We start from the raw sequence: 27,273 nt of genomic DNA, 5'->3' as shown, positions 1-27,273 counted from the left end.
GTGCTAAGGTGTGTTAAAACTCTTGTATCTTGCAATTAATCGGAAATGGAAGTGGAAAATGTTTTCCAGCCCAAAGTCTGTTTTCGCTCATGGGTAACTTTCCAGAAGCTCCAGGCCAGTAGTGGGAAGGGCAGAGGCAAAAATTGGTGTGGCTAGAAGCAAGAGCAGGCAGAGCGATGGATAAAAACTCTTTCCTTTGAACAGTAGGCTACATTCCAGCCACACAAAAGTCAAAGGTTTCTTCTGCACACACATAGCATCCGTCCTCTATCCAGGTAAGCGAGAGGAATTATCCCAGTTCAAGAACATGCTCCACCCAGGCAAAACCAATCCAGGGGGGCACAGAGGCAGTGAAAGGTCATAGACACATAATTGGAAGGAAACACGAGGATCATCTAAGTTCAGCCACTGCAATGCAGGAATCTTGCACCCGGTGTGGGACTCGAACCCACAGCCATGATATTAAGAGTCCCATGCTCTACCAACTGAGCTATCCATCCTAAGCAGAAGGGTGTAGCCTGGGGAAAGTCCCAAGGGCTGGATAAAAAGACCTGATGGACTGTCTTTGTCCTGTGGGCCTGAGGTTCCCCCATCATTGTAATAAATATTCATAAGATAATATTTAAAAAGTGATTATAGAGTTTTGCAATTGCAGCTTTGCACAGTTTTGTGGGGGAAGTAAATAAATTGGGTTTCCCCCACTCTCCATTTTTTAAATTTGTCCTCCCACGCACACACGTGCACAAAGCTGTGGTTGTGTCAGTAAAATAAGTTGTGAGTCACCTGTATTAGAAGAAATGTGTGCTAAAATGCTGACAAACCTTTATGAGGAATTTAAGAGAGAGAAAATCACAGGCTGATGCAGAAATGTGAAATATTGAACTTAACACTGGAAGGAGAGAGAAAAAACCCTCTGGGAAACCAAAGTTGACCTATTTGTCCATCAGGTTAGTCACAAAGTTCTAGATGCAATAACTGTATTCGAAAACAGATTGCACAGTTTTAATCCAGTACTGTTTCAGGTTATGAATGATTCCTAAATGCCAATAAGACAAACACTAAAATAGAGCACAGCATTGTTAAAAGCCTCAGGAAATTATTAGAATTATCATTACTTTATCAAATCAATCACAAAGAAGAAGAAAATCCTCTCTCAGCAATCACTAACATCATTTTGGTCAAACGGGCAGAATAACAAAACAGTGTAATGTACGTTTGATATACAGCAGCAAAATCAACCACTGTGGAAATAATGAGATATTGACACAAAAAAGAGCATGTGCGAGCACACCACAACCACAGAGTCAGAGGATGTTATGAGTACATTATGAACCTTTACTCAGCTGTCACTATGCCCCACTGTTCTTCCTGACAGGTTATTTTTGTAATTGTAGCAGAACTCAGTGTATGTACTGTACAGCTATAGAAAATACCTTTCACCTTGCAAACTGGATTACATTAACTTATGCAATTGCTCTTTCAGAGCAAACGATCCTGCATTATTCAGCCCTACTCTGCTCCATCCTCTACAATGGGGATGGGGAAGCCATGGTGCTCCAGACGTTGTGGACTCCAATTCCCATCAGCCCCAATAAGCATGGCCAATAGTCAGGGGTGATGGGAGCAGTGGTCTAGCAGAACCTAGGTCATCCCTGCTCCACAATAAAATATTCTGCACCACTTTCCTTCAATGCTAAGACAAATGGAGGAATACTTTCATACTAAGGTTTTTCAGTTATTAACCGCAGCCCAAATTTTGCCCACCAAGAATGCAAAGTGACTCACCAGCGCAGGCCACAGTTAGGGGAGAAACAGTTATTTTTAGAAGTAGGGGAGCCAGCAGGCAAGGCACCACTAGGAAGGTCTGGGTGGAAAGCAATGAATGACATCAATATACATGAAACAGGAAGGGTTACGCATAGGAAATGTTTAGTATGTGCTCTGCATTCTCACATGCACACTAGGGATGGGTGAATCTGTCGATTTCAGTTTGAGAATTTTTTAAGTCCTAGCATAAATTAGCATTTTAGTGAATTTTTTTTCATAATATCCATAATTTTTGCATGCAATTTTGCCTACCAACATACAAAAATTTGTGCCATTTTTGCAAAACAACTTCCCTAATATGTAATTTTTGTGTTATTTTCACCAATACATGCATTTTTTATCTACACTTTACATATAGTATATGCATTTCTGTACACATTACTTGGCTGGAGAACTGCACTGCAACATTTGGAGAAGTGCATTTTGGTTTGCATATTGTTTTGGAAAATGAATTGGGTAGGGTCACCTTTAAATGAGATCCAGGTCAAATTTCTCCCCTATCCCTAATGCATGCTAAAGATGTTTACTGTATATTAATCAATGACACCCAGTGATGACAAGCAGAGTAGTAGTGCTTGGGGGGAGGGCATAGGAAATCAAAGTGGGGGTCTGCAATATCACCATTTTTTCTCAGTAGGAAGGAATGCACCTTTATTTCAAGGGAGTAACTTCCAAGAAAAGCAGACCATTTTTGTAAAGGCAACACACTTGTAGAGCAAATAAAACAATCTGGACATGAGTAAAGTGCTTTAACAAACTTACCCCATTATCCGCCCCCCATTCAGCTTCTGCTTTTTCTTTTGCTCTGGGAGAGGCCATTCCCAAGTTCCAGGTGAGAGTGGTCAACATCCCTTCCTCTAATTACCTAGCAACAGTGATTAAGTGTCCTTAGCAATGGTGCTGCCTGCCTAGTGCTAAAGCATTACAGCTGTGTTTGTGTTTTGTCCTCTCACTTTCTTCAGAAATGTCCAATTAACTTCCCTTAAAAATAAAAACAAAAACCCTAAGAATCTGGAAGCTCTGCTAGGCTCACCAAAATCCAACCTCTTCTACCTATCCACTGTCAGCCCTGCCCAGAAATGGAGGAAATGTTTGCTCATTGCTGACTAGGCTGGCTAGCTCTGTTGTGTAGTCGGCTTCTCCCAGTGCTTCACAGTCTATGCTGCTGGGAAAGGCTAACCAAGCAAAGACAGAAGCAGCTAGCCCAGCCCAGGCCATGCACTGCAGCAGTTATCACACATGCACATAGCTCTGATCATGTGATGCACAGCAGCATCTGCACTGAAACATTTGTTTGACATCTAAGGTAAAGGTAAAGGTAAAGGTAAAGGTAAAGGGTCCAGTCGCGGACGACTCTGATGTTGCGGCGCTCATCTCGCTTTATTGGCTGAGGGAGCCGGTCATGTGGCCAGCATGACTAAGCCGCTTCTGGTGAACCAGAGCAGTGCACAGAAATGCCATTTACTTTGGAAGAATGGCAGATGAAGATGATTGACTATATGGGATTGGCTGAAATGACTGGTAGAATCCGGGACCAGGGAAAAGAGACGGCAGAAGAGGATTGGAAGAAATTTAAGAACTATCTTAAGAAACATCGCAAAATTAATGAATATTAGAATGATGTTGGTTTAGAAATTAAGTGGATTACATCTGTAAAGAGTAAGTCAAAAGAAAAGAAAGGTTAATAATTAGATAAAATTAAGGGTGAGGATTTGCTGAACTAATATTTGAAATTGGAATGCAGAAAGGGGAGGTATGAGGAGGTCGGTGAAGTAAGTTTTAAGAAAATGATTTGAAATTATACTTGTTTTTTCTTTTTTGTCTGTGTTTGTTTGTATTATCGTGTCTGTTTATATAATTTGTGAAACTTAAACATTTTATATAAAAAACAACACAGAAATGCCGTTTACCTTCCCGCTATTTATCTACTTGCACTTTGACGTGCTTTTGAACTGCTAGGTTGGCAGGCGCAGGGACCGAGCAACGGGAGCTCACCCCGTTGCGGGGATTCAAAACGCCGACCTTCTGATCGGCAAGCCCTAGGCTCTGTGGTTTAACCCACAGCGCCACCCACGTCCCATTTTGACATCTAAGAGTACTGAGCAAATGCTGTCCCTCCGATGCAAAGGACAAGGCTGTCCTGTTGCTAGCGTTGAAGTAAGATTCAGCTGCCAGCCTGGTCTCCATCTATATGTCAAACTGATGCTGGGGGAGAGAGTGCTTGATGCTATCTTGTCTTACACCTCAAGCAGCAAAATGTCTTGAACTGGCCCTGCCCACGGCTAGTGGGCTGTGTTTAGATGAGTTACAAGACACTCCTTTCTTTTCTTTTCTTTTTTATGCTTTTACACACACCTGGGGGCAGAACTTTCATATGACAACTGCCTAGAGTGCGCCATGCCAATTGGCAGGAAAACAGCCCGTCTCCTGCTTAAAAGATAAATGACTAATCAACAGCATCCTTCATGCTCAGCTTCACACAGCTTTGTTTATCATGTATTATTTATTGGAGAGCTGAGATAGAATTCTGGAATGATTAACCTTTACATAGCAAATGGGGCTTTGTATATCTGCGCAAAATTAAAAGGGTCCTTCAAAATGCCTGGTGAAAACCAATATGCTTAGTGGGGGAGGAGGGGGTAGAAAGAGGGGGCATCCTAAAGCAGAGAAACCTCTTTGCAGATCATTGCTAATAGAAGTTCATTACTTCAAGAACTAATGAGCGCCAGTGCAAAAGAGCATTTTCTGGTGATATTTCTTTATGAACCTAATAAATGGACTAGAGTAGCTAAGTAAATGTAGGTTCTTTAAAAACACCACCACCCTGAACATTAAGATCACCTGGTTGGTCAAAATACAGTGCAACATCTGTACATCCCAGGTTTGCATGCTGCGGAAGCAAGCAGTGAACAAACCTTTTAACAAATTCTGCAAACTGCTTAAATTCTGCAAGCAGAAAACAGAATATGCTGAAGTTCTGCTCGCCGTCATACAGTACTGGAAGCATGACATGGACCCCTTCTGGTTTCTGAACTAGAACAGACACTTATTGAAACATCTTGTATGTCAGGAGGTAGGGAAACTTTTTCATCCCAAGGGCTATATTTCTTCCAGGGTAACTTTCTGTGAGCCACATACCAGCTCTGTTTAGGGCATGGGGTAAAAGTGGATGGAGCAATGGATTCTTTGTACAGTTGGATTTGTGCAGTTGGATGCATTCCAAGCACACGTCAGAGGTTTCTACACCCATATATTCAGGCCTCTTCAGCTAAGCATGTAAGAGGTAGTATCACTGTTCAGGGACACTTCTCAACCAGGTAAAAGCACTCAAGGAGGGCACAGACTGGGCTGGAGAGGTCTTGGCGTAGGGAAAGACCTGAGAACCAGATTACCCAGGTGGTCCACATTTGGCCCATGGGTTGGAGGTTGCCCACCCCTGTTATATACCAATGCCCAGGTTTCCAGATGGCGGATGAGAATAATGGCAGCGAAGGCTGGAAGAGGAAGACCAGTCAGGGTGACTAAACTAATTTGTAAGAGTTTCGATGAAAAGCAAGTTACGTTCCCTCATAAACTCCACCTGCTTTTCACCTCATAAAATTTGAGAAATATATTTAAAAGTAAAACATATGTGAAAATAAAATAAAAGTAATGAGTAAAACCTCACACACAAATAAATTCCTGGAGCCTGCTTCAAAAAGGAACAAAATAAAAACCCTTCCATTTAAATGCCTGTGTTGGATTAAGACTTGCAAAGCAATCCTAAACCCCAACTGGCAGTACAGGGAAGAAGCAAAATGGTGGGAATACTTGTAGTTGTATCTCACTACTTGTTCAGGGAGTGTTAAAAACTACACCTAAGCTGATCATACAGATTTGAGCTTTCAGTTTTCCAAACACCAACCATTCAGAATTTCTAGCATCTTCGCCTTTAGATTTTGGCTTTGGAGCAATTACATGATGTAATCTGTTGATGATAGCTGGCCACAACTGGTCCAAAAACAATTTAAAATTAGAAGTTCAGGGGGATAATTATGAGGATAGCAACTGAAAGCTGATCTGGACGAAATTACACCTCCAACAAATAGGTTTTCACATTATTGTGATTATTCTAGAAGCAAACCCAGCATAAATACTTCTCTCTCAAATTGTTGTTTATGACCAACACCATGTTTGCTAACTCTGTCTTTTGCTTTTCTTCATGGCAACATGTAAAGAGATTAAATGGCAGCCTACTCGTAAACCATCTAACTGTGATGGCTGCATGTGCTCTACTCCTTTCCTCAATGAGGATGAGGGCTATGGATGAAGTGGGAGTAAGGGAGAACCAGATCAAGTCTCCACACCATGAGGTTTTCTTCAAAGAGGATCAGTTCCCAAATTCAACTTTCTTGTTATCTTCAATAAATGAATAACTTGAATAGCCCACCCCCATGCCTTCCTTCATTCTTCTGAATTTCCTCTTGGGAGGGAATGTTCAGCTTCTCTTCTTCAAGCTTCATTTAAATCCTGGTGGTGGCAAACTGGCGAGGGTTGATGTTGCTCTCTAGCCATTGCCTTGGATGGATCAAAACCATTATATCATTCCTATCACGCATTGCCCCTGACAACTGTAAAGGGGCCTTTGGTGACATTGGACAAAGCATATATTCTGTTACGTATTTGTTTTACATGCATCTCATATTTTGTCAAAGGATATGGAACAACAGGAACCTCAGCAACTAGGTGTATGGGGTATAGAAGTTCTAGGGAGAATGTGCCAAGTAGAAATGGGTCTACTTTTGCAGCATTTATACAGATAGTAACAAAGATACATTATGGTAATGGTTGGAATGTGCAAATAAGGGGGCTTTCGGCCATTATCACAAGGTCAGGCCTAAGCTGTATGAGTCAGGAAATTTCCACAGACGGTTGTGAGTGCTTCCAATGAAGGGATGATTCCTCCCTTTGAACTTTACTTTGGTGTCATAAAAAAGGGAAGTATCTCTGGCTCACTTGCACTTCCTCCTCCAGTGCATCTAAGAAGAAAGGGACTGTTTATTTCACAATTTAAAGAAATGTGGTTAAGGTTAACTTAAGTTACATGAAACATTTTACACAGATTCTTGGTATCTTGTACTTTCCAAGTGGTATAGGAAGGAAGACCCCCAAGAAACTGCTTCTCTTTTTCCTGTATCAGAACAGTGCATCAATTTCCTGGCAAAACCAGTGTGGTACCACTCCGATTCCTCATTTTTCAGCTAAAGGTCTAACAAACTTCATAGCGCCTTGACCCAGTTTTCCTTTTACAGCCAGCAAAAGTCCCATCTAGCTAAGGAAATGAAGGAGATGGGGCTCCATTTTTCTCCCCTGTTCAGCCATTTCCACCCCTCCCCCAAAGCTCAGAAAAACCATCTTTTTAAAAAATAAGTTGGATGGCCTGTTGTTTCCCCAAGTGTACATGGCTTGTTGCACTACTATTCTGGCCAGTAATGATCTGGATAGATGGCTCTAACCATTTATTTAATTATGGCCTGTTTTCCCTTTCTTGGAATCAACTCTATCACTTTAACCCTTCATTTTCTGAATAGGGTTGGCTTCATAACCTACCCCCCCTTTTGTCTCTCTCCTAAATTGCAGGGGAGGGAATCATAATAACAGTAATGGTGGGAGAAGACAGTATTTAAGCATTCACCACCACCCCAATGGTCCCAATGAAAATCTCCCCCTCCAACATTTGCCCACTTGGTGACATCCAGATAGAAGTCTAGACTCAGAATTGCTGTTCTGCTTCCAGCTTAAAGCAGAACAGAATGATTGGGTACTGCTAAATTGTCCATGTCTGCAAGCACCCTGAGGCAGTTGACCATTAGCAGATTAAGATTCTCTGAGGAAAAGTAGTCATGTATCAGGAGAAAGCTATGAAGAGTTTAATTTACAACAGAAATCTTTTACTTTGCAGTACAATGCATTTGTTTTTGTACATCTTCAGTCTCTGGGAGACAAGTGGGGTAACAATGTTCTAAATAAATATATAACCCCAGCATGACATGAATTTCAAATTAAAAGCATATCCTTTGTCTGTGTTGCTTTCCTGACAGAAATGTGCTTTCTACAAATCTGCTCACTTCCATCAACACAACATTACAGAGAGAAAATTACAAGTTGAAAAGGATGGTGGGGGAGAATGCAAAAATGCATCCAGAAGTAGCATTGCTACTTCTGGGTAGATTTCTGCATTCCCCCACCCCAGCCTCCTCCTTTTCAACTTGCAATAGTCTTGCTACTTCTGCCTGAAAATGTTTCCTTTCTTCCATGAATGTGGCAGATATGAAGGCTGCCAGGGTGGGGGACAAACCCTATTTTGCCAAATGAAGTGGGCTGGTTTTAGTTTAGCATACAGTGGTACCTTGGTATGAGCTTTCGTGTGCATGCACACGAAAGCTCATACCAAGAACTAACTTAGTTGGTCTTTAAGGTGCTACTGGAAGGAATTTTTTTATTTTGACTATGGCAGACCAACACGGCTACCTATCTACTAGTGGTACCTTGGGTTACATACGCTTCAGGTTACAGACGCTTCAGGTTACAGACTCCACTAACCCAGAAATAGTACCTCGGGTTAAGAACTTTGCTTCAGGATGAGAACAGAAATTGCGCGGCGGCAGTGGGAGGCCCCATTAGCTAAAGTGGTGCTTCAGTTTAAGAATAGTTTCAGGTTAAGAACAGACCTCCGGAACGAATTAAGTAGTTTTGGGCACAGGTTCACTTGAAAATTCTTTAATGGATGTACCGTATCTGGTTTTGGGGAATGCATACCTATAGAGTTTGGGACCAGGATAGCCGAAAGATCATCTCACTCATTATATACTCAGTTGATCATTGTGCTCTACAGGTGAGGGTCTCTTGTAGTTAACATCTTTTCTGAAGGCCTGTTCTGCACAAAGTAGGACTTTTAGTCCCGCACATTGTAGGACTTTTAGATGGGTGCCATTTTGTTGGCTTTTCAGCATCTACTGAAGCCCTTCCTCCCAGTCTGCATCTGTCTTGAAATTATTTTTTAAAGATTTTTTAAATTGTTTTATCTCTTGTTGCTTGCTGCCCTGAGCTCCTTTGGAAGGAAGGGTGGGATGTAAATTTAATAATTAATCAATAAATATATAGATGAAATATTGCAGTTTGCTGTGAAAATATTGCGCAATACTAGTTTAACTGAGAATTCAGCTTCGAAAACATAACACAGAACAGATGTCATTTTAAAATGTTTATGTTAAAACTAAAGAGCAAATAACCGCCCTGGGCAAAATTCTGCTTTCCAGTGAACATCACATGATACAGGTTTTCTTTCCCTGTTATACACATGCTTAAGCTTCCCTTGGAATTTTGCCATTGTACAAAGAGTAGCTCATTACTGCAAGCAAATTTCCGCAGAGACTCTAAAAAAATCTCCCTTAGTGTGAACGAAGCTCAGTGTCCCAGAGGAGGCACATGAAACAGAAACGGGAAAGGATGATGTGAGGGCCGCAGACATTTTGCAGTGATGTGAAGCCAAGCTATAGCTTAGTTCAGGTTACTGCAGTAGCAGGAGAACCAGGGGAGGAAAGCAGAGGCTATGATCTAATCTCCAGGATCTTGCACACTCTCACAATCTTGCTAAGACATGCAAGACATGCCCTCCTGCCTATCAAAAGCTGACAGGATATCTCTAAACTTTATCAAAAACATGGTTCTTCCAAACCAGAAGAAACATGTCCTCCAACTCAAGAATGTGATTTCTTGCTACCACACACATATACCCTCCTCAAGCACTGGAAACAGAGTCAAATGGACTATTCCTTGATGTTTTCTGACATGCCAACCTAAAACTAATCAGGCAAAATAATTTTCTAGACCTCTGAGATATAAATTCATGTGCAGTGATGGTAAAAGGCTCTGATAATAAGTGTGCTATAAACAACCATGAAATTGGAGGTTAGCATTCATTGTCTTCTTGTGATTCATGCAAGCTCCGCTACAGCTTTTAAGCTCAGCCATCTGTACGGAAAATTGACCTGAAGCAGGTAAAATGAGATTACATTTATTCAAGAGCCCTAGCTGAATGATTCAATATGGGCACAACTCAGTCCAAAAGAAGCCCCATTGGTTTCAAGTGGGATTGTGAAGCCTGTGCCTCAAGCTCTCCCACTGGCTAGATCAGGGCTATATTTGATATGGCCAGTCCTATTCTTGGATATTGTCAGGTCTAGGATTCATTTTGTAAAATGTGTTAATTGTGCAATAAAAGCACTTTTTAAGCCAAAGCATTGCAAATATCCAAAGCAGCTAAAATATATAACGGGTGAGCAGAACTTAAAATGCATAAACACTTAAAATGCACAAGACAACTAAAAACTGCTGTTTTCTATGTGCCTACACTGTAATAGTGGGATACACAGGTAGGACTCTCTGGAAAGGTGATTCCAAAGCTGGGCTGCCACCTCAATAAACACATTGGCCTGAGCCTATATAGAGCTTTCAATGTATGGTGTGAATGTGGTCTAAGTCTCTGAGTACCAGTTACTGGGGAGCAACAACTGGAAAGGGTTATTGCCTTCGTGTCTTGCTTGCTGTTGTTGGACAACAGTTCTTATCGTCCCTGAACAGGACAGAGTCCAACACTGGGGAGGGGGAGGGAATGCCCATTGGCACTGGTAGGCTGGAAGGCAGAGAGGCCAGCAGTAGGCAGAGGCAGAGATGATGACAGTTTGAGCAAGATGCAGTGAGAAACAGAGGCAAGAAATTCTACTCTTGTCCCCATCTTTCCCCCTGCTGAGTTTTACAAGGGCAAAACTGAGTATAAGGAGGAGGAATCTGTAAGTAATAAAGCAGGAGGGCTTGGAAGAATAAAAATGGATGCTGATGGGGCACTGCCCCATTTCCCCTGATGGACCAGCCTCCACTGGAGTTTAGAGGGTGCTAGACTGGGAAAAGCGGATATAACCACATGTTGGGCTTCTTGGTTAGATGGTCCATGTTCCCTTATGGGGGCTTAGATACTCCTCTTGTGGGTTGGCTCCTGAGTTAATCAGATTACTAACTTCTGCTATGGCTTCTGAGGGAAAGGGAAGGGAAGGGAAGGGAAGCGAAGGGAAGGGAAGGGAAGGGAAGGGAAGGGAAGGGAAGGGAAGGGAAGGGAAGGGAAGGGAAGGGGACAGCCAACCAGGTCCCCTTTTTGTTTTTGGCAATTGCATTTTTGATTTTGTCAACTATCTTGCTGGTGTGATGTAACATCAGCGTTGGGGGATGGGAGTGACCTCTGTGCAGACACTGAAATCGGTGGAAGTTTGGCTGAGTTCTCAAGGTTAACCAAGAATTGCTCATAAGTGTGCTATTGTCGTCCGACATATCCTAGACACGATTGCTTACCCTTAGTCATTTACTGAGCAATGTCTGCAAACAGGAACAACTACCAAGTATTCATTTTTCAGATAGAGGTTTTCAATTTAAATAGAGCTATTTTTCTCCTCAGTGGTACAGCTTCACCGAAGAGACGACTTATCTGAACATATGTAGCAGCCGATCTCTTGAGGAGTTCAATAACAAAACCACTTTTTTAAAAAAACAAAAGCAGAACCATCCTGCTCACCAGCCCCCACAGTCATGTGATTTAATAAACAAACACTACTAACTGAAAGACTACCAGCTGCTCTAGCTTGAAAAATATACAGTCATCTTCGACATATTGTAACTAACACACACACACACACACACACACACACACACACACACACCATGCATTATGAAAGGTGGTCAGTCCAGACCTGTGGTCCCCTACATAATGGAATCAGGATCCCATGCTAAACAAGAGCAAAGTCAAAAGCACAACAGTAGTATAAACAAATAGGAACATAACCATAACCAACAGCCACCCTAAAAGCTCCCTGGCAATTCCACAGCCAGAAGAATGCTAGCAGGTGACACACTGGTGCATGGGAGGCACCAGTCGACACACAGTGATGGCAGAAATGCAATAATGATGGTAGGAATCCATCATCTTACAGCCTCCCTTGGACAACACACACCCTCAGCAACTCCTGTCGGAGGCTCCAGTTGCTCATTGGTGAAGAGCCTACATGTAAAACCTATAGGTTCTATACCCTTATCGGTTCCTAATTTAACTGGAGTCCTCTGCCATGGCTGGGGGGTGGGATGTCCATTGGGAATGTGTTTACTTATGTCACCTATTTTGCAGATGTAACATTACATTACTGCTGGCAGAAGGCACCACCTCTGACTGAGGATAGGATTGTGATATAAACTGCAGCTCCTTGCCATGCTTCCATCCCAGATGTCTCATTTTTGCCATAGAAAGTTAAGAAGCTGCCTTATACTGCATTCATGCAGCTCAGCACTGTCCACACTGACTGGGGGGGGGAGTGTACGACTCTCCAGGCTATCAAAAACAGACCCTTTTCTACTTGAGGTTGAACCTAGGGGTTGAATCTGCTCCACCACTGAGCCAGGTCTCTTTCTCTAAAAAAAAAAAAATGGGGTGGAAAAGTATTGCAACTCAACATTAATTCAGTATTCCAGCAGAAAAGTTTCTGCCCGTGCAACATGGTTTATTGTAGTAATTCTATCCTCATGCTGCTGGTTTAGATCAGGAACAAAGCTTCCCTGGTGGCAAATAAATGAGCCATGGGAAAGCTACAGAAGAGAACATTTCACAAGTTTGTGTTAAAAAGAAAAACAGAGGGGAAATGTATATAACAAAAAAAAAATATTAAAAGCTGCTTGAAAGGTGTGGAATATGTTGAACAATCTGCTTCCAGTCATCAGCTGAATGATAAACTCTTAGCAACAGAGCTTGTTTTGCTGAGATCACAGTTTCTTCCAATTTTTCCAAATGCAAAGTTTATATGAGCAGCTAATCTCCCTGCTGTTGCAAGGAGACATTTTCTTCTATGTTTTCATCTGAAATACATTGGATTGTATCCAACTAAGGAGTCACTGAAATAAATGAACTTAAGTTAGTTTCAGTGGGTTTACGCTGTGTGACTTAGTTGGGAACAACCCATTGGTGGGGAGGCATCTAACCAGTCCTGTGAGCAGCACCCCTGAACAAAGACTTCTCCTTGTGCAACGGGGCTTCCCTCCTCTCTCCTGCTGCACCCCAAAATTGGCTCTGGGGGTCAAGAGATCACCCAGAACAATATGCCTGAGGAGGAGAGAGGGCATTGTTCTGTCTGGCAAGCAAGAATGCATGCATTGGGAAGAGTGTGACATTAGGTTCCACCCATTGTTTCTAATTAGCCGTTCACATACACCTCCTTCTATTGGTGGTTACTGAAACCTCAAAAGTTGACCAGCTTCTTCCATGGAATGAGTAGGATCCTAAGCACACTTATTCAGAAGCTGGTCTTAATAAGGATAATGGGGCCTTGGCTCCTCACTAAGTGAGCATAGAATTGCAGCCTGAACCTGACCTGTTTCTTTATATCATTTACATCCTGCCTTATCAGTATCAATAGATAAAGCTTCAAAATACACTGAAAATGATAATATCAGGCATAATTAATTAACAAATTCAAAATTAGAAATGCAGTATCCAGTACAGTGGTACCTCAGGTTAAGAACTTAATTCATTCCAGAGGTCCGTTCTTAACCTGAGGTACCACTTTAGCTTTAGCGGGGCCTCCTGCTGTCACCACGCAATTTCTGTTCTCATCCTGAAGCAAAGTTCTTAACCCGAGATACTATTTCTGGGTTAGCGGCGTCTGTAACCTGAAGCATCTGTAACCTGAGGTACCACTGTACTTAAACCACCAGTATATAAACATTGATCATCACAGATTTCTGAAACGCCTCCAAAATAAGAGTTATATAAATTATTTCCGAAAATACAGCAGCATAGGTCATTGTAAGGCAGGTAATGGGCAGAAAGCTTTAGCAGCATACGCAGCATTGAAAATGGTTTCCTGCTCAGTCGACAGAGCATGAGACTCTTAATTTCGGGGTCATAGGCTTGAGCCTCACATTGGGCAAAAGATTCATGCATTGACTAGACGACCCTTGTGGTCCCGTCCAACTCTACAATTCTATTATTCTTCCTACATTTTATAGATTTGACTATAAGGCACCTTAAACTGAACTCCCCAAAATGACCTTAATAAGCCTCAAGCAGGCAATCTCTGAGAGATAAACTCAACGTAAGCTATGAAGAAGGTAAGAAAATTACATCTTAAATTAGACCTGGAAGTGAACAGCCCATGTTGCTGCTGCAGAATGAAGCTGAACATGCTCATACCTCCCTTCCTCCAGGATCATTCTAGGTCCTGCAGAAAGCAATGCTGGTGGAATTGGAGCACATTTGGGTGAGCCACTGGCAATAATGTCAGTGGGCTGCAACATAAGCTACTTCGGGCCTTTATAACGCATTACCCATCAAACCAAATTTGGAGCACCATCCGTTGAACTGTAGCTTGACAATTCATTGATTTGTGAAGTCTCAGGCAAGTAGCAAAGCTGAGAGATTTGCTGATCCACAGATTGCACATCATATATATGGTTGGAGTGCAGTGCTCACCTTTGTGGGTCACAAGTTGTGAATCACTGGAAGAAACAGCGCAGGCCTGTGCAGTTCATGACCCACAAAGGTGACTACCATCAACAGCCACGCATGATGTCCCACCAATGACTTGGTAAATTTCCTAGCTTTGCTACCTGAGGCAAGAGACAAAATGGTGCCTCCTTTCCTCATTCCAGCAGCCTGTCATCTGCATCTTACTTCAACACAGGTGAAGGAACACTATTCTCTGTAGTGCTTGGAGGCAGCAGGATAGCTATGGGGTCTGATAGGACAGCCAATGCTGTACCCAACCAATACTTCGCAAATATAACCCTCAGGGCAGGAGTGGGGGACTTGAGACCCTGGAGATGTTGTTGATTCCAGTTCCCATCAGTCTCAGACAGCATGGACAAAGGTCAGGGGAGTTATATTCCAGCAACATCTAGAGGGTTACATATCCCCCATCTCTGCCAGAGTTACCTTGCAATACTGGCAATTGTGTACTCTATGTTCTGAACAACGAAGGACATTTGATATGAGTTTCTAAGAAAAAGCCTGAGCCCAGTTCATAACAGTTCTTAATTGTTCAGTGCTTACCATCTTCTGAGAAATCATCTAAATTGCAATTAGTCATTAGGCAGATTCATCCTCTAGACAGCTACACAAGTGGGCTTTTGGTTTGCTAATTTTTAGCTGTTGCATTATCCTTGTTTATGCCATTCTTTCAGGCAGTTTGCAGGAGATGGTAAAAGCAGAACTGACTCTTTTATACATATATATATATATATATATATATATATATATATATATATATATATCTCAACATTTGTGGTAAGCAGTGAGACACAGCAGTGTCGCAAGCAAAACACAGTTGCTCAACTGCACCTGCTAGTGCAATTACTTTGACACAAAATGAGTCCTTCAACATTCTCTGTAGATAAAATCAACAAGAGCCAGTTAACCCGCCGTTCCAGCTGGTAACAAAATTTGTTACCTTTCTCTTGAGCTTACATAACATACTAGCAATGAATATTAACAGCAATAAAGCTTGTTTTTCCAATTACTGCCAAGCACAAATCAAGAATAGAAACAAAATAGCTTTGAAAAATGGGGAGTTCTTTACCATCAATGTACTGTTCTCTAGAGTTGGAAAAATGTTGAACCAAATATGAATACTTTATTCCTTTACCTTCCCCAGTTTTGAAAATGACTCGGTCTGAGAATTGCCTGTCTCTTCTGGGGCAAAATGTTTATGTATGTCATTAAATCAACAGCCCACAGCCTATTCTCCAGGGTATCCCTGTGACCAAAAGGTGGTACAATACATACAAGAACATACCCCATCTTATTTCATTTACACTTTGCTTAGAATAGTCATGCCTGATGGGAAAGTTACTGGGTTCAAACTTAAATGAGTAGTCCAGCCCAATATAAGATATAACTTGGCATACTGTTCTGTCAACAGAGAACCTTTTCCCCCACCCAAGCTTTCATTTCTTTTCCTAGTTATGTTTTGTGAAGAAGAAAAAATAAATTCAGTGGTCATGGCTGCATTTTGTTTTGTTTCTTTGACTTTGTTACTAGTCAATGTAAGGATAAAATGGAAAAGATGTGTCAATTAAGCTATCCTTTGGCCCTTGTTTCACTACATCCTTATCAGTAACTTTGCCCATCCCTACCACCATCTGCTAACCCAAGGACTACTGTTATCTTAAAATTCTCCACCAAGAATTAAGTAAGTGTAACAGTATTTGCCCACATTCCTCCTCACCCCACTGAGGGACCCTCCCTCCCTCTGTTGTTTCCTCATTGTCTGTTTTAGATTATAAGATCTTTGGGGGCAGGGTTCTGTCCAGGTAACTCCTTAAGGCAGTGTTTCCCAAACTGTTTTGGGCAACGGCACACCTGTTTACTGAAAAAAAATCTCGCGGCACACCACCATTAAAGCCCCGCCCCGTGACGTCAGCGCGCAGCGTCACGCCGGGAGGGACGCACGAAAGTGAAAGTTTTTTCCCTCCCCCTTGCCGGGGAACCTCCAAGCTTTGGGGGTGGGGGGGGGAGGAGGCAGCAGAGCGAGGGACTGAGGGACGGCGGCAACTGAGGCGGCGGCGGCTGTTGTGCTGGTGGCAGCGATAGCGGGCGGAGGAGGGGGCGGCGGCGGGGCTTGAGGAGCTGTCGCCGGGAGTTGCTGCTGCTGTTGTTGCTGCTGCTGCCCGGACATGCCGGCCTCCTCCTCCTCCGCTGTCTCGCGCTCCTCCCTTTTGCACACGCTGCCCCGCCGCTCGGCACCACCACCGCGGAGCCGCCCCCGGCTCGACGCGGATCCTCGCCGCCGCTGCCTCTCACCGCCCGACTCGCCCGCCTCCCTCCCACGGCACACCAGCCAATGTCTCACGGCACAGTAGTGTGCCGCGGAACACCGGTTGGGAAACACTGCCTTAAGGCACTCTGCTTACTGTTATTAATAGTGCATATATGGTAACGTTGTTGGTATCCGTCTGTCTCAAGAGATAATGGAGTGCACATTTGGGGGTGAAGTCAAACTGGTACTGGTTAGCAGCACCAAAGTGACCTCCCTGGGGCAGAAGCCTAGGCAGTGTGTCTGAAGGTCCTAGGCTGCCCACACAACAAGACCTCCCTCTCAGCCTTGCTGATGTGGTCAAAAGGAAAGCAGAGCAATGCATTTGGCACCAGCTGAGCTGGACCATAAAGAATTGATGCTTTTGAATTATGGTGCTGGAGGAGACTCTTGAGAGTCCCATGGACTGCAAGAAGATCAAACCTATCCATTCTTAAGGAAATCAGCCCTGAGTGCTCACTGGAAGGACAGATCGTGAAGCTGAGGCTCCAATACTTTGGCCACCTCATGAGAAGAGAAGACTCCCTGGAAAAGACCCTGATGTTGGGAAAGATGGAGGGCACAAGGAGAAGGGGATGACAGAGGACGAGCTGGTTGGACAGTGTTCTCGAAGCTACCAGCATGAGTTTGACTAAACTGTGGGAGGCAGTGGAAGACAGGAGTGCCTGGCGTGCTCTGGTCCATGGGGTCACGAAGAGTCGGACACGACTAAATGACTAAACAACAACAAACAACAACAACAGGCTGCAGGTGGTGCTGGAAGGAGGCATACAAGGCGCCAACCAACCATCTTAGGGACTCCACTCCAGATTTGTGTGTGGTTTACTCCTTAGCCTTTTCTTCTCCTGAATATATCCTGCAAGGCAGTGGAGGTTTAGGATCAGATATGGTAATAGTGATTATAATAATATTTTGTGTACAGACAATGGTTGTGCTTCTTTTTAACATAGAAACTACCACAATAGTGGTATATGAGTTTAAAGTGTTGATGCCACGTTATTTCCACTTGGGAGAGAGTTTTCCCACAAGTCAAAGTTAGGAATCTAGTATTCCTAAACTGAAATACATAAGGATTTAGTTGCGGAGTTTCATAAAACTGGGCCCGCAATACAGAATGCATGGTTCCTGGAGGATGTGAATTGTGCATCTGAGCCATGACAGACCACTAACTCAGTGATTCGGGGGGGATAGAAGGGTTCAGACGGTCCCAGAGGAATTCTGGGCCTAAGTTGTTAAGGGCCTTGTATATTCATACAAGAACCTTGAACCTGGCTTTGTAGCGTATGGGCAGCTGGTGCAAGCTAACACAAGACGTTATCAAATTGTAAATTCACAGTGCAGCTGGGAAGGTAGGAGCATGTTTTTCCGCTTGTATCTTTTATGATAACAATCTTATGCACACTTACTTGGGCCCAGTTTTAACCCAGTGGAACTTACTTCTAAGACAACATGCATAAATTCAGGTTGCACAGCTGCAAACACACTTGCTTGGGAGAAAGATCAATTAAATTTGGCAAGACTCACTTCTAAATAGGTAGGGCAGGATTGTGCTGTGAGTGTTATCCATTTTCTTATGTCAGCTTTGTGGCTGCTGTAGAAGGCTGCATGGTTAACTGTATCAATGCTGACTAATCCTTTGCTAAGGCATCATTTAGAATGATGACAGTTATGTGGTAAAATGATGTTTTCATCACAGCTCAAGGTAATCATGAGACTGGCACCAGTCTGTGGTCAAAACCAAACATGATGTTAGTCACAGCACTCAACATGACCAAGCTTTTCTCTAATAAATAAAATATAATAATAATAATAATAATAATAATTTATTATTTATACCCCACCCATCTGGCTGAGTTTTCCCAGCCACCACTCTGGGCAACTCCCAATCAAGTGTTAAAAACAATACAGCATTAAATATTAAAAACTTCCCTAAACAGGGATGCCTTCAGATGTCTTTTAAAAATAAGATAGCTGCTTATTTCCTTGACGGGAGGGCAGGCGCCACTACCAAGAAGGCCCTCTGTCTGGTTCCGTGTAACCTCACTTCTCGCAATGAGGGAACCGCCAGAAGGCCCCTATACAGAGTGGTACCTCGGGTTAAGTACTTAATTCGTTCCAGAGGTCTGTTCTTAACCTGAAACAGTTCTTAACCTGAAGCACTACTTTAGCTAATGGGGCCTCCTGCTGCTGCCACTGTGCCACCAGAGCACGATTTCTGTTCTCATCCTGAAGCAACGTTCTTAACCCGAGGTACTGTTTCTGGGTTAGCGGAGTCTGTAACCTGAAGTGTCTGTAACCCAAGGTACCACTGTAGTTCTGGGGGACAAAGCACAATCCACAGGGAACTTATGCTTTATACTAAGTCACCCCACTGGTCCATCTAGCTCAGTCCTGGCTACACTCACTGGTAGTGGCTCTCCAGGGTTTCAGGCAGGGGTCTCTACCAGCTCTAAGGAGATGCCTGAGATTGCACTTGGGACCATCTAGATACAGTGCAGATGTTCTGCTTATGAACTGTGGCCCTTCCACTGGTCAAGCCTCATGGAATCCCCATAGGGGAAATTATATTGTACTCTGGGTGAAAATATTCATTTAGCAGGGCAAAGAAACTCAAGATAATTATTTTCTGTTTCATAATCTTAGCCTTTTGGTGTAGTCTCCAACTCCCACATCATATTTCTCCATGGAAGTTGTAACATGAAGAACGAATAGATTTTAGTGGAGGGTTATAAGGGAAATCCATTACCAGTCAGCTACAATTTACAGCCAGGTTTCAAAGGAAAGCAAAAGCATAATCTGAGTGTGGGAAGTGCCAAGATAGAAAGACTTAATTAAAACTAGAAACATTCACTGCATCCTAAGAATAGAAAATGTATTTCAAAGTATGTGTCAGAAACTCAGAGATGCAACAAATAGGTCATTCTTTTTCTAAAAAAAGAAAATACGAAGGCAACAATTTACAATCACCAAAGAAAGGAATGTAAAGAAAACATAATATACAGATTTACCAAGAAGCAGTATCTCTCTCGGTGTGATATTAACAGCCAAAAATCCCTACCTGCCAATAACATCCTCTATAAAGGGAGACTATAAAGGGAAAATAGAAAAAGAACCATCTTAACTGTCTGGGGCCTGCAATGGAAAATGCCTTTAGGGGTGCCAATTTGATAGCTTCACAGAAAGAGGAAATGACTTGTTCGTAGCCAAAATAACTGAAGACCCAACAATGCATTTAGAAAAACTAGCAAAGTCATTTTGTGTGAGAAGGAAAACAAAACTGGAAAGTACTTATGTTTTCCTTAAAAATACTGTTGTTGTTTTGTTTTGTTTTGTTTTTTGTTTTGTTTTGGATACTCCCTCACACATTGGTTGACATCTTTATACTGGGTAGAAAGGCTGGACTGGAAAAATGTTGTTGGGAATATCTATCTGTGCTCCTGCCCGTAGTGCTATTTTCAAAGAAAATGTTGTGAGGCCTAGCCAAAGGAACCTGAATGGTGGCAAAGCGCATTACCATACAAAGATTTGGGGAGCTTCCATGTGAACTTGGTTTGGATTTGCATTTTCCTACTTCTATATGTAGATACTGACTCAAAGAAGAGTGTCACCCGGTGCTAGCCCCCATATTTTTTTCATACAGAAACTGAACATTCAGAGGACAGACCCCACTACATTAGAAAAAGGTGGGAATTGTATTTCTAAGTGCACAAATTCATTAGCATCTAAACATGCACGTTGCAGTGGGTTGATGTCACCGCAAAGTTGCGTGAAAATCAAAAGGCAGTTCAAGCATCTCTTGAGAAAATTGTCAGTGCTCAGGGCCGTTTCACATTCCTGCTCAGAAGTCAGTTCCATCAAGAAGAAATCTGAGCAATTTCCACACACGTGGATAGTATGATGTGACACTCCTACGTGAGATGTTTGCTGCTGTATTGGTTATAAAACGTTGTTATGATCGACACAAGAGAACTGAGCAAATTGTTAACACGTGCAAGGCAGCTTTCAGAACTGTTGTACATCCCTCCCCTTTCAACTTTTTTGCTAAACTTTGTCTCTTGACAATTTTCCAAGCTACATAAAATGGTTGTAGAAAGAAAGACCCAGAATACTATTTTTAATGGCAGACCCCTTGAAAGTTGTCCAAGGTAGTATATAAAATTCCGTTCTATGGCCTCAGGATTAGACGACTTTGGTGTATGTTCCTAGCATAGGTGAAACTGCTTGAGAGGCCATCCACACAACTCACCATTGTTCACTTTCCCAGGCAAATTGAGTGCACTTTTTCTCATGTAGGAAATACTTGATAACAACAAATTCTTAATAGGGGTGCTTATAATGGAACTGCAGAGATTCAGAGTAGAAACTATTTATGCTGGGAAATATGATATAATATCCTTATAAGATCAGAGCGTGTTGATTCAGTTGTAGGATTTGACCTCCAGATGGCTAAACTTAGATTACAGTTAACTAGAACAAATATTTTTATTATTTTCCCCCAGTAGCTGGATATGTCTTAAATTTAAATAGTAAAATGTTTTCTTTCCCCACTTGAGAAAATAAATTTTCTGAATTTAAGTTCTGACACCACTTCTTTTGTGGCTTTAGGAACTATTTTAACAAACTTGTCCCAACATGCGTGCATTACTCATAGCATGATAAAACACCTGTGAACACACCAACATGGCACATGTAAACCCACCAAAACACTAAAATAATGATTTTGGGGGGAGGGAACTCCAAAGGTTTTGTGGAGGTTGATTGGGAACTAAATAGAGCTGTCCCTGGTCAAAGAAGACTAGGGTGACTTGTGGTGTTTAAAATTAGTTTCAGAAAACAACAAACCATCAACCAAGAAAACAGGGATAGTGGTTAAAACCAAGTATAAAAACATTATCTACTACATGCAACAAAAGCCTGCCAGAATAAAATGCTGAGTAAGTGAGACAGGAGGAAAATGTCAAATCACAAGGCTAGAAAATTCATACGGTAAGTGTAGCTACTGAGAAGTCCTCCTGTCTAATTCACTTCAAACATGCTTGCACCCTAGATGGGACACAGATAACCTCAGGAAGTGGGCAGCTTTTCTGGAAGGGACAGAGTTGTGTGTCATCTGCACACAACACAATCTTAATCCCTGGACGATTTCTCAAAGACGTTCTGGGTAACATGGGGGGAGGGGAGAGACAATCTTCTGGACACTATAAGCAAGTAGCCAAGGTGCAAAGAAGGGGTTCTCTAACATTATTTCTGGAACTTTCCTCAAGGAAGCACCAGAACCACCACAAAACAGTTCCTCCTACTCCCATCTGCATCACTAAGTCCAGGATACCAGGTTCAATGGTACTGAACACTGCTGAAGTGTCTAGCGGAAACAACATGATCTCCCTGTCTATGAAGGTTGTCTACCCAATTTACCAAAGTTATCTCAATCCCCAAACTAGTCCTGAATCAAATAAAAAATGGGTCTAGATCGTCTATTTCATCCAAGAACCACTGGAGCTGAGATGCTACTACATTCTCAAAAATATTGCTCAGGAAAAGCAATTTTGGAGTAGCTGGTCATGATCCAAGATAGTAGGCTCTAGAGAGGGCTTTTTTTACCGTGGTCTTACAACACTAGCTGGAATTTTTCTTGCTCTGGGGAATCATTCACCACTTTCCTTATCCACTCCACCAAGCATCCTCTGACTCCTTTAATCAGCCCAAATGGGCAAGGATTAAGTGCACATGTGGTTGATCTCACATTACAAAAGATCTTATCTTCCTCAGGCTGTACAAATTGAATTGTATCCATCACAACCAGACAAATAGGTGCCAACAGTACACTCTCAGGATCAGCTATAACCATGGCATCAGAGTGGATGCGAGCAACTTTATCCACAAACTGTCTAGCGAAATTGTCCCAGCAGGCTGCTAAGACCTCATCTTCGATTTTCTCTAGTCCTTGATACAATATACCTCTTACTAGTCAAGTCAGCTCAGCAGGACAAGTCTGTGCAGATGTAATAGTGACAATGGAGAAAATATTATTTGCTGCTGTAGTCACCACAGCATAGAGCTCATCCTGAGTCTTCCTCCATTACCAGTGAAAATAGTCATCCCTGAGACTGCATTGTCCCAAGTTCCCTGGAGTGGGGAACCTCAGGCTGGGGACTAAATGTGGCCCTCCAGAACTCTCTGCCTGGCCCTTGAAATTCTCCCCAGGCCACGCACACACCCCACAAGCCCTCCTATGCACCTTCCTTGACTATTTTTATCTGGCTGGAATATGTTCTAGAACTCCAATAATGCTGCTTTTTTTACCTGGATGGAGAACAGAGAGGGGTATGGGTGTGTAGAACATGTTGTCACACCCTTCAGCCCAAGATCCCAGGGCGTGTTACAGCAATTAAAAACAGTTTAAAACAAAATTACAGAAATAAGGTGGGAGATATAAAAAAATATACTTCTCAAGCCAGGGTAAAGACTAACCTACTGTACAGAACTAAAATTCTTAGTTGTTGCTCCACCTACCATGTGGCTTCCAGAAGGTTTCTCCAAGGAGAATGCAGCCCTCGAGCTGAAAAATGTTCCCTTCCCATCAGTTACATTTTACCCCTCGGCTGCAAAATTGAGCCCAGAATAACAGGTGCTCTGACTAGAAATTATTGATAATGATATCAATCAGTGTCTGGACAGTTGAACAATCCTGCCTAGAGGCCTTCAGATAACACTTCCTGAAAGTTTACATTTCCATCCTTTTGTGCACCTGGATCCAAAGCCCAAATTCTCTAAGGGGAAAGGAACAAGACTGAAATAAGCAATTTTAGAGTGTTCCATTGGGTCTTTTGCAGCATTTTAATATTCAGGAAAACAGAAGTATTAGGTATGGAATGTGAGTCTCATGGTCTATGTCGTCAGGTGCAAAGAATGTTTGTGACCCAGTATCTCCTCCCCCAAGCTTCCTAACAGTTCTTCCTGGTTATTGGGGGCTCCTTAAAATACATCTTTCTTTGGCATCATTTAGAAATGAAATCTAATGGTAACCAAATGGATATTTATACTTCTTTTTGTGTATAGCATCATCTAGAAAACAGGTTTTTATTAAATCAGGGCACAAGATGCCTAAATCAGTAGGCTGAGCCTGTTCACTTTCTGTTTTAAGGCTCAAATATAGTATCTGCTTCCCAAGCCACCTTTAAATTTTCCTGGCAGACAAAGTTTCAAGTGACACTTCACTCCCCAGACAGCCAATCAGATGTGACAGGAAGGTCATTAAAGAGCTTTAGTGAGACTGCTTTGTGGCAATGGCTGTTTCTCAAACTATTGTCAATGACTATTATAGTCACAGAGCCATGTGTACACCATACTTCTTTGTTTATTAAAAGCATTCATAGTCCACCCTTCAACCAACAGTCCCAGGGTAGAAACGAACAATAAAATCAACACACACATACGAAAGTCTCCAAAAAGGTACCTCTGTTTTCACATTGAGAAAAATGAAAATATCACTAGCGGTGTTAAGTTATGGCTTCCTGACAGAGCCACTTGCCACAAGGTTGATGCTTAAAAAGCATTCTCATCATGGTGAATTTTGCAGTTGCTCTCTCACTCTCTCTCGGTTTACCACATCAATAGGCATGGACTAATCAAGGCCTGTGTAGGTGTGCTAGCTGGAGTCAGTACATTCAGGGGCATTCTGAGGTGGGGCAGTCCGCCCCGGGTGCCATTCCAAAGGAGGGGTGACAAATGATAAGCAGCACCTCCTGGAGCACTCACTGCGCACCTCTCAGGATGCGTGACATGCCCCCTAGGACGAGCGCTGCTCCAGGTATTGAAGCAGGTGGCTCCGCCTCTGAGTACAGTGAGCCCCACTAGCACAATGGGATTTGGAAAACACTCAGAATGATGGCAGTGGGGAGGAGAGGAGAAATTGTTCTGTTGGGTTGTGCTGACAGAATCATTGGAAGAAAGTAGCACCCCAGCCTTTTAACTAGGGATGGGGAAGACATTTGAGTCATTTCTCATGTAAAGGAGAATTTGCCTAGCTCACATTCTACAAAGCCATACAAGACACAAAACATAGCCATGATCCAGACTTTGCAATCCTCTAAATTTCGTAGTGCAGTTTCCCAGCCAAATAATGTGAATAAAAGTCCATATTAAAATATTTAAAGCTCTGAGTTGAGGAAGGGGCACCACCCATTTGCTGTCTGTCACAGAGCCTTTGCTTTCTTAATGGCTTGCCACCTTTCCTTTGTTCTCTTAATGGTCCATCACCCAGGTGATCTCCTGAACATGGGAAGCTGGGTCCAGCTCCCCAAGCCTTGATTAAATTCAAACACCTACTGGATCCAGGAATTTAAGCGAGTCTGGCACCCTATAACAATATAGGATACACAAAGCATCTCAGCACAGTGACTGCAAACATTTACACCAATGAATTTACCTATGCTGCCAGCATAATATCTCTGAAACACTGGCATTAAGTTATGTTATGCCTGCTGGTGCAATGGTTTTATGGATGGTGGATGGATGGCGGCTAATGGATTGAAGTTGAATCCTGACAAGACAGAAGTACTGTTTTTGGGGGACAGGGGGCGGGCTGGTGTGGAGGACTCCCTGGTCCTGAATGGGGTAACTGTGCCCCTGAAGGACCAGGTGCGTAGCCTGGGAGTCATTTTGGACTCACAGCTGTCCATGGAGGCACAGGTCAATTCTGTATCCAGGGCAGCTGTTTACCAACTCCACCTGGTACGCAGGCTGAGACCCTACCTGCCCGCTGACTGTCTGGCCAGAGTGGTGCATGCTCTAGTTATCTCCCGCTTGGACTACTGCAATGCGCTCTACGTGGGGCTACCTTTGAAGGTGACTCGGAAACTACAGCTAATCCAGAATGCGGCAGCTAGACTGGTGACTGGGGGCGGCCGCCGAGACCACATAACACCGGTCTTGAAAGACCTACATTGGCTCCCAGTACGTTTCCGAGCACAATTCAAAGTGTTGGTGCTGACCTTTAAAGCCCTAAACGGCTTCGGCCCAGTATACCTGAAGGAGCGTCTCCACCCCCATCGTTCTGCCCGGACACTGAGGTCCAGCGCCGAGGGCCTTCTGGCGGTTCCCTCATTGCGAGAAGCGAAGCTACAGGGAACCAGGCAGAGGGCCTTTTCGGTGGTGGCGCCCGCCCTGTGGAATGCCCTCCCATCGGATGTCAAGGTGATGGACAACTACCTGACATTCAGAAAACATCTTAAGGCGGCCCTATTCAGGGAAGCTTTTAATGTATGATATTTTAGTGTTCTTTGGTTTCTGTGGAAGCCGCCCAGAGTGGCTGGGGAAACCCAGCCAGATGGGCGGGGTACAAATAATAAATTATTATTATTATTATTATTATTTTATGTCCCACCCTAAGCAATTACATGCTAGCACAGCAAATCTTGGGCTCAAGCTGTTAAATCCATCCTTAAACTACGGACTTTGATGTAATCCTATTGCTTACTTTCATTCAAAGGACTATGTTGAAATACCTTATACAAACTCTTATCGTGCAAACATTTATGCACTTAGAGAGCATAGTAACTACCCATTTTATGGTAGAATGTTGCATGTTTTATGGGCAGCAATGCAAACTGAATTATCTTTGGCTGTAAAACTTGTAATATTTATTACGGTCAAAATAAAAATGGAAGGGCACTCAATTTTCCTCTAAAAATCCAGGATTGGGGAATACAACCCTTACAAATAAGTGAGCCTACTGCATCCCTGGCTCTGATCAGCAGAAGCCTTTACTGTTCTGAACCCCTGGCCTACCTGGCAGGAAGTCAGTATGCCAAGTCCATAGTTCAAGGTCCCAGAGTCAATCCACACAAGCAAAGTCCAAAAGTTCAAAGGCCAGGAATACAGTCCATCCAAGTAGCCAAGTCTGAACTCCAGCAGTCTGGAGTTAAACCCGAGGTCTAACAGCACCCAAGTCAAGATCCATCAAAAGGGCAGTTGAGCCCACATAGCTTTCCTTTTGTACTTTGAAGGCTGATTGCAGCACCTGGCCTCGATGAGGCAAATGGCCCTCACCTGTTCTGCCTACTCCAGCTGAGAAATCATACCCCTTTTCCCAGAGTTAGCGAGCCCCACCTGGCCAGCTAGGGAGCTGGGCTGTCTGCCATTGCCTGCCTACTATTCATTGTTGCTTATGCCTCAGAGCTTGCCATGTTCATGGAGATAGGGGCCCCTCTGGCTCTGGTGAAGGGTCTTGCTACTCTGGTTCCTGTACACTGACCTCCTCCTCTGTCATCCTGTGAGCATTTCCTACACCAACCTGTCCTTCCCCATCCCCAGCTTGCCCCAGTTTGTCCCAGTCCTGGCTACACCCCTTGCCGGGATCCTATGCCTCCTTTTCCTCCTCCCTATTGTTCTGCCAGTTCATTACATTTACAGCACAAAGGTCTAAAAATGTGATCACCAGCCCATCTTCAAATGTTCCCTATTGAGGCAGAGAGGAAGTTATTTAATACATGCTTGGATTTTGCTTCTCATCCAGCTGCAAGTAGACAGTTTGAAATAATAGGGGAGGAAATTACTTAAA

General features: G+C 43.1%; 1 protein-coding gene across 5 annotated transcripts in view; it reads right to left on the bottom strand.

Moving 5' to 3' along the window:
* LOC310687656 (uncharacterized protein) overlaps window positions 1–27,273 on the bottom strand; it is a 223,301-nt gene that overhangs the window by 163,396 nt on the left and 32,632 nt on the right. The window contains exon 1 of one of the 5 annotated variants that reach the window (XM_083463054.1): window positions 2,590–2,910. The exons of the other annotated variants lie outside the window; for them this stretch is intronic. Coding sequence (XP_083319180.1) covers window positions 2,590–2,594 — 5 coding nt within the window. The 5' untranslated portion in view covers window positions 2,595–2,910. Of the gene's footprint in view, window positions 1–2,589; window positions 2,911–27,273 lie in introns of those variants that run through there. 5 annotated transcript variants of the gene reach the window in all.

Source organism: Podarcis liolepis, assembly GCF_965112155.1.
Source record: "Podarcis liolepis genome assembly, chromosome: 10".
Taxonomy (NCBI): domain Eukaryota; kingdom Metazoa; phylum Chordata; class Lepidosauria; order Squamata; family Lacertidae; genus Podarcis; species Podarcis liolepis.
The sequence above is the reverse complement of the archived record's forward strand: the minus strand, read 5'-3'. Positions and strand labels throughout refer to the sequence as shown.